Source organism: Anguilla rostrata, chromosome 17 (genome assembly GCF_018555375.3).
Source record: "Anguilla rostrata isolate EN2019 chromosome 17, ASM1855537v3, whole genome shotgun sequence".
NCBI lineage: Eukaryota > Metazoa > Chordata > Actinopteri > Anguilliformes > Anguillidae > Anguilla > Anguilla rostrata.
This window is the reverse complement of record NC_057949.1, coordinates 29,690,041-29,698,527: the sequence shown is the minus strand read 5'-3', so window position 1 is coordinate 29,698,527 and position 8,487 is coordinate 29,690,041. Positions and strand designations below refer to the sequence as shown.

The window sequence follows — 8,487 nt, the reverse complement described above, 5'->3', positions numbered from 1 at the left end:
CACACAGCACCAGTCACACATACTAAAATCTTACTACATGCTAGAAAATTTGCAGATATTTACTTTTTAATAAAAAAATTAATTTCATAAAATGTATTGATCTTTATAACTACTTCATAGATGTAAAAATACGTTGATAAAATAATTTGTACATTTACACAATTTCATTGATGAAAAAAGGATATGAGATTAATATGCTTAAAAAATGTAGAAGAGTAAAACTGCAGACTGATAGAATTACGCTATGGCTGAATTTTAATACAGTTTAAATCTTTACCTTCAATACACAGTTTACAGCTTACAGCAGTTACCTGGGGAAGCTGTGTATTAAAACTAATTTGCTTGCTGAACACAAACATGCAAAGTCCAAATCCACACTGGAATAAAAACATCCAAAAGGAGTTAAAAAGGTACAAGTAGTCATTCATTTATTTACACCATTTTAAAGTACACAATTACAGTGGCAATACAAATGAGGGAGGAGAAAAATCATCAACGGGAGTAGAAACTTCCCATAATTCCAATCAAAACGGGAGCGTGAGGCGCTGAGGGTTCCGTGTGACAGGATGGAGTGGGGGGGCCCATACAGACACCTGTGGCCAAAGGACTGTACTATGACGTCACACTGTTAACACCAGTGGCTAGCATTGTGATGTCATACAGCAGACAACTGCTGGCTAGTACTTTGATGTCATACAGTAGACACCAGTGGTTAGTACTGTGATGTCATAATTCAGACACCGCAGAGTTGATACTGTTCCTTCACTGGAACAAAACTGATCCCCTGGCATTTGGGGAATAACAAAGTAAAGCACAGTCCCCCCACCCCCCCCCACCCCACCCGAATGGCAGGAGATTTCACACCGACCGGCAGCATCTTCGGTCTAAACACACACATGGCAACTGTACCTAACGCCGCACTGCGTCATCATTTAGCACATCCTACTTATGACAACATAACATAAGAGTTCACCATTACCCCTTCCCAAACTACAAAAGACTATGTCCTACAACAGTGAGTCTGATATGGAGTCACCTGACCAACAGAAGAATCCTAGAAACCTTGTACATGTTACTCACACTAGTTTTATTTTTAACCCAATCAAACCTCCTCAAGAGCGCCACGGTTCTGAAATGTGGGTTTGGAAAGCAGAGCGTTCTATAGGCTGGGGATGACACCCAAGGGCTCTGCCTGGAGAGCTGACTGCAGAAATCCCCCTCCTTCACAGAAAGGAGAGTCCTTAGTGACCTGGCAACCCTGAGGCTGAGCAATCCAAAGACAGGCTGAAGCCAGAGCTTTACCGCCCCTCCCCCGACCCCCCCCCTGACCCCCCTGCCCCCCGCCCAGGTGGGGACCCCATTATTACTGAGAGAAGCTCAGCCCTAAACAGAAGGAAACATTTACAACTCTATATTACAGACATCTTCACAGCTTGGAATTTTTAAATCAAAAAAACAAAAAATGAAAAAAGAAAAAAAAAATGCAGATGACCCCCGCCAGCCCGGGCCACAAAGCCCCCCCCAGAGGGAAAGGACACACGTGTGGGGGGGGGGGCGCAGGACACACTGGCGTCTGATTACCCCCTCTCCCTCCCCCTCCCCACAGCACGGCGGGGGAGTCGTGGCTATTGTTACGCTGGGGCCACAGTGCCGACAGGCAGAAAACACATACTGATGTTCCATTTTGTTAGATTTTTCCTTAAACTGATAAAATTGCTCTTAAAATTACAGAACCCCTGCTTTTCTGTGGATTCTTTAGTCTTTGTAGAAAAAGTTTTCATTTTTTAAATATTCTGTGCGATTCACAGTCAAAAAACCTATGTACCGACAACCGATGCATCTAAAAAAGAAACTGCAGCCTGTAGAATGTCAGGTCTAATTCAAAAAGAGAGGATTGTGGGAAGGGTGGAGTCGATCAGAGTAAAGTCAGATTACTGGTGCAGGGTTTGCCCGCCGCGGGAGGAGAGAACACAGCGGAGGCGCTGGGCCTGGCGTGGCAGAGACGGGCTGCCCCCTGCTGGAGGAGCAGGGGAGCGTGGGCGGGTTCAGCCTGGTGTGCGTGCTGTGCAATGTCTCCCCCCGCGCAGAGGAGGCGCTGTAGCTCCGCTGCGGCTGGTTTTTAAGAGGAGGAATGGGCGCGGTCGCTCGGGCGCTGGCTGGGTCTGGTTCTCTGCGGTCGTCGTGGGCGTCAGGTTGTTGGAGGAATAGTTCTGGTGGGAGGTCAGCCAGGCATTGTCTAACCGCCATGGGGGGGCGCTGTTCACCTCACCGAGGAGCAGCGGACTGGACACCGCCGGGGGCCACGCGGGACAGGACCTGCAGCGGAACACACGAGCAACTTAGAGCGCCGAGCAGCTACTCACAGGGTACTAACACACACACAGCAGCTACTCACAGGGTACTAACACACACAGTGCAGCTACTCACAGGTCCACACCACAGCAGCTTAGTACTAACACACACAGGTATCAGTCCACTCACAGGGTACTACACAGCCTACACAGAACCACAGAATGCGAATAAGTACAACTATCATTTTATTTTAATATTTTATGTAATACAGAAACAAGGAAGTAAAAGTAATGATGTTAATTCTTAAATAGCAATTATAAGAATAATTTTATATACACTTCTTGCATTTTTCCCCCATTATCAAAGGTATTTACATTTTCTTGCTATTGCTTCCAGTAGCTACACATTGCTTAGCAAGAAAGCAGCTGGTCATTTAAAGGCAAAAATTTATTTACGGTAATTTTGGATGTTTATGAAGGAATTGCAGATGATTTACTATTCAAACACAGATATACCGCCTGACATACCACACACAAAAGCCTGCCGCCCCCAGCCCCAGCAGAACAGTGGGGTGAGTGTAACAGGCCCTGTGAGGCACAGGCACGCCTGATACAGGTGAAAGTGCACCTGTTCAGTACGGGGCTTCAGAGGAAACTCCGTGGGGTCTGTAACCACGGTGACGAGGGCAAATCTAGGCTGCAATCTGAGAGCGAGACACAATGAAGACAACGTCCACGTGGTCATCTGGATTAGAATCATGCAGCCAGTGTCCTGCGCGTGTAACTCAACCTGACAGAGACCGAAGCCAGGTGCTGGAGTGAGCGGTCACAGCCCCAGCCGGAGAGGGGCACTGCTTTCCAGGGCAATGCACCCAAACCACGGAATGGACCAGGCCCGAATGGACCAGCCCGAATGGACCAGGCCCGAATGGACCAGCCCGAATGGACCAGGCCCGAATGGACCAGGCCCGAATGGACCAGCCCGAATGGACCAGGCCCGAATGGACCAGGCCCGAATGGACCAGGCCGAATGGACCAGGCCCGAATGGACCAGGCCCGAATGGACCAGCCCCGAATGGACCAGCCCCGAATGGACCAGGCCCGAATGGACCAAGCCCGAATGGACCAGGCCCGAATGGACCAGCCCGAATGGACCAGGCCCGAATGGACCAGCCCGAATGGACCAGCCCGAATGGACCAGGCCCGAATGGACCAGGCCCGAATGGACCAGGCCCGAATGGACCAGCCCGAATGGACCAGCCCGAATGGACCAGGCCCGAATGGACCAGCCCGAATGGACCAGGCCCGAATGGACCAGGCCCGAATGGACCAGGCCCGAATGGACCAGGCCCGAAGGGCCCAGGCCCGAATGGACCAGGCCCGAATGGACCAGGCCCAAATGGACCAGGCCCAAATGGACCAGGCCCGGAATGGACCAGGCCCGAATGGACCAGGCCCAAAGGGCCCAGGCCCGAATGGACCAGGCCCGAATGGACCAGGCCCAAATGGACCAGGCCCAAATGGACCAGGCCCAAAGGGCCCATTAAATCCTGACATCACCTTAGGATTTAGTTCCATGTCATTTCTGTGTTATACAAATCTAGCTAATTTGCTGCTACACTGGAAATGCAAACAATATAAAATTCAAGCACCACATCCATTTCGAACAGTAGTGATACCACACGCATCTCTGTACTTCACATAAAACATACCCCACCTCAAACTCACGGGACAGCCGCTACTCTGGATCTGATCCTCAACAGCTGTCAGTACACCCCTTACTCACAGAAAACTACATCCCAGCAAAATACTCAATAATTCGTACATTCATTATTTCTGGTAAATAAAGTTATGCTTGTTGAAGACTCATTTAGTCCAGCTCTGAAATGAATGCACCATCTTGAATTCTAGATATAAAATGGTTAACTGGGTAAAGGACCAGTTATACAGAGGGCTAACCAAACTGCAAACCACAGCAATATCAATCTGTCACCTGTCAATAAATGCTGACATAATACAAATTACCATGACTTGCCTTTTTTTCTTTAGTATTTTCCTGACAGATGGTAGATGTGATTTACGTTTGGGATTCCGTATAAAACCGTGTGACGGTACCCATCGCTACCTGAGAGCAGTTTTAGTCCTCGCAGAGTAAGCACTTCCTGTTCATTTGCGCCTGAATTTGCAGTCTTAGTGATGGTTCTCAGTGTTACTGGGGCTTAAATGACCCATAAGTACATCTGCAGCGAACCAGAACACAAATCATTTGGGGGAAAAGGTCATCCTGCAGTTGCTGGACATCGCACTTCTTAAGGGCTTCGTACAGGAAATACTCCTCACTGATGTCATACAGGAAATACTCCTCACTGATGTCATACAGGAAATACTCCTCACTGATGTCATACAGGAAATACTCCTCACTGATGTCATACAGGAAATACTCCTCACTGATGTCATACAGGAAAACTCTTCACTGATGTCATACAGGAAATACTCCTCACTGACGCCTGTCCACACCGGCGACCTCACATCGCCCCAGACTCAACCCGCATGACTAATCCCAGCGTTCCGTCTCACACTACGAGGTCACTCCACTGTGGAGGGCAGGGTAAGGCCTCCTGTTACACACAGAGGGGCCAGGACACCTGCCACCTGAGAGCGGTCTGTCTGAGGCCAATCACAACGACCCAATCCTCCTGCTCAACAAATACATCTAATGGGATTTAATTTAATTTAATTTATTACAATGTGTAGTTTTATTGGTCCTTTGGTAAAGGGGGGGGGGTGGAAGGGGGCACAGGCAGGAGGGAGAGGGTGAGGAAGAGGAGGGTGGTTCCACTCAAACTCCGGACCGTAAGCTGTGTCGGGCCGATCGGAATGGTGACACAGCTGCAGGGGCCATGCAGGCGTGGGGGGGGGGGAAGAAAAACCACTCATTTCCTGGGACACGTGCAGAACCCGCTGGATTTGCAATGAGAGGCAGGTGTGAGACTCCAGCTGTGACGCAAGCCAGCGCCACTTCATTACAGAACCAACTGTGTCCTCAACAAAAGCCCTTCTGTGACCTCAGACACTCATACTGCCATTACAAATGGAAGGATCTGATTGGTAGAAATGCCCCATGTGACCTGCCTACACTGAGGAGAGCTTTAGAACAGGGGACCCTCCCAGAGAGGGCAAACACACACACTTCCTGAACTGGGTTTTCCAGCGAGTCCAACACAAGCCTCTCACACTGCGATGACCAGTGGGCTGGGCGTACACAATGCGTCTCCCAGACTACAGATGCATCATGGGAAGCCGTATGCAGTCCTCTGGTTCTGGAGAGCTGAATTATCGCAGGTCACACGCAATCGCCCACTGCTGCTTCCTCACAATAAAAACCCCTTTAAGGCCTGAGATGACACTCCTAATCAGAATGTTCTCAGCTAAACATTCTAATGCTGATGTCACGATCACAACTAGTAACTGGTGAGTTACAGATTACACTGACTTAGAATTTTGGAAAAAAAAAAAACTATTCTAAAAAACCTATTCTTCAAAGGGCTGGGGGAAAAAAAAAAAAGAACCTTTCAAATAATCAGACTGCAGACCAGCCCTCCAGGACCTGTGACATCACTTACACACATACATATCTATAAACAGTGATATAATGTGTGTACAGTAATATCGACAGAGGTACCCCCATACAAGTTGTGGGAAGTAAATTCTAGAAAGTGGTAACAATGATTATCCCTCATTTGTAGTGTAGTTGGCGCTTAACAGTGGCATCTACAAAGACGCATATACTATGGATAATGTGATCTATGACGGACAACTAGAGGGAAAGCCCCTGGTTGCATTATGGGTAATGTAGTCTATAACAATACACTCACCCAGTGCTGCGTTCAGACCAGAACGTGGCGAGCAGCTAGTTGCCGTGGTGATCGAGGGGAATGCTATTCTGAGGTGGAGGGGGGGGTTGGGGGCAGGGGAAGGGGGGGAGGGGGAAGACAGCCATTTGTGAAGAAGAAACCAGAGAATGTAGCAAAGCATGAACTCCAAGCAGACACACGTGCTAAGCTCGTACTCCCACTCAATCTTCTGCTTACATCTGGAATGACCCATGAGTTCATAATCCAACCTTTGGTGCTGGAAGAACATTTAAGAAACAACCACTGGCATGTTCGCCACACTGAAATGTATCTACTTTTCCTAAAGAACACTGTGTGTGCCAAGAGAAGCTGGTGGGTTTAGCCCCCATGAGAAAAAGCACCTGGAGGCCGGCGCCCGGAACCTTAGACAGCAGTGTTTCCCTCGGACATGGTCGCGTGAAACACTAAAAGATTTGTGGGAAAAATGGCTTTTTACTCCCAAAGATGATACGGATGTAGCCGGATGAGAAATGGAAAAGCTTGTATAAATTCACATCTGACGCCAGAAATAACCCTGTGTTGAAGCGCAGGCTTGAACGACGACACAGTTACGCAGCCTGTGTCTGTCACACCCGTCTACGCTACACCATACCACAATGCAACACCACCTAAACACAGGGGCCATTCAGGAGCACCCAGAAGATGATCTGCACGTGGGACAGATCATTCACTGCACCTGCAGTCTGAACAGGCAGTGCACTCGAGTAAACTTCTAAACTGTTGTTTAAAAAAAAATATTTTTTTAAAAGCACATGGCCAAAGAAACATGCACCACAGCAACTGAGATACAGCAGATATTAATGCTAATGGATAAAAATACAGCCTGCTACACTAGCTTAGCATGTAATATTATAGATTATAATATTACATATTATTGATTAGCCTGCTGGCAATGACGTTAGTTATGATGTCAGTTAACAGCAAAATTAAAATACGTTTGGCCAGGAGTGCAGTGTAAGACCCTGAAAGCCATCGTTGGGTACAGCAGTGATGGGCCAATCTGAACTCACTGTCAGCAAAACAAGAAACAAACTTGTTGACATATTGCCTCTGATGTAACGGAATCTGTGCTAATTTCTATGCATTATTCATGTGTATTGCGGGTTGGAACGAGGACGAGGGTCGAGGGTCGAGCCTGGACTGAAAGCAAACCTCAGAACGTCCGCTCTTTTTTTAAGCTTGTACAATAGTGCAGTGCAGTGATGTCAGTGAAAGATTTCTCGCAGTTCTTGCAGCGTTACAGTACAATTTTAACTCTGCTCAAACTGAGCAGGGCAGGCATGCCAAAGCAGCCGTGTCCAGAACACCAGGGGTTGGATTACCAAAACATGCAGGCGGACAGGCTGGCCACAGCAAACGTCACACAAAACCCAGAGCGCTCCACCTCCCTTCCCAATATTCAGACCCCCTCCACCCCTCCCTCCCCAGGGACAGCAACCCCTGACTAGATCACTGCACACATCCCGCAGAGCAGCAGTGAACTTCAGTTTCAGCGTGCACGTCAGCTACTGGAGGCCCAGCACGCCTCTAATTTTTGTCCAAACTTTTATTTAAATTCCTTAGTCTGGCGTCACCCTCCATTTGGCATTTTCAGCACAGCTGAAGGCTGCTCATGTTCCTTTTATGTTACTGAAATGCATTGTGGGAAATAATTTAGCACAGGAGTCACTATTTGACAATTTCAAGACACGGTAAAGACCAGCATACACTCCCCAGTACCCAAGATAGAGTTTCAATACCCAGCTTCAGAAGAAAACGGTAGTGCAGTAAACATGTTGAGGTGTCAGTACATATCCATCTTTTGGTCCAGGTGAGGTCAGTAGATGGATCTGGCCCACTGAGGAAGGAGTCAACCTGCCTCAGAAAACTGTTGCATTTTCAACTGCTAAGTCCATGTACCGTTTAAAGAAATTAGCATCATTATTCACCAAACTGTCCAGTAACTGGCTGCTGCCTCTACCCCCCCCCCCCCCCCCCCCCCCAAGTAAAATTCCCAACAGACAATGACAGACTTTCTCCATTTGATATTCACTGGAAGTGTGTTTACTGGCTTCTGTTCAGGTGACTTCAGAAGCACGCCCTGGTGAAGGGGGGGGGGGGGGGCGGGGGGCGGTCCCCGGGGCGGGGCGGGGCGAGGCGGGCTCGTACCTGTGACGTGGACATGCGGGAGGGGTCCTGGCGGCCCGTCAGGTCGGAGGAGGAGACGTTGACGGGGGCCCCGCGGTGGAGCCGCATGCTGACCTTGCGTTCGCGCTCCGCCCCGGACACGGCGCGGGGCGAGG

At 48.8% G+C, this 8,487-nt stretch overlaps 1 protein-coding gene across 5 annotated transcripts in view; it reads right to left on the bottom strand.

The window, feature by feature from the left end:
- Positions 1–402: 402 nt before the first annotated feature.
- The window catches only part of LOC135243881 (casein kinase I-like), a 27,378-nt gene continuing 19,293 nt past the window's right edge, over positions 403–8,487 (bottom strand). For 2 of the 5 annotated variants that reach the window (XM_064316000.1, XM_064315998.1), the window contains 2 exons: positions 8,354–8,487; positions 403–2,316 (listed from right to left, as the gene is read on the bottom strand). The exon at positions 8,354–8,487 is cut by the window's right edge and continues 7 nt beyond it. In XM_064316000.1, coding sequence (XP_064172070.1) covers positions 2,266–2,316; positions 8,354–8,487 — 185 coding nt within the window. In that variant the 3' untranslated portion in view covers positions 403–2,265. Of the gene's footprint in view, positions 2,317–6,166; positions 6,235–7,354; positions 8,043–8,353 lie in introns of those variants that run through there. The other 3 variants (XM_064316001.1, XM_064315999.1, XM_064316002.1) reach the window with 3 other exon arrangements.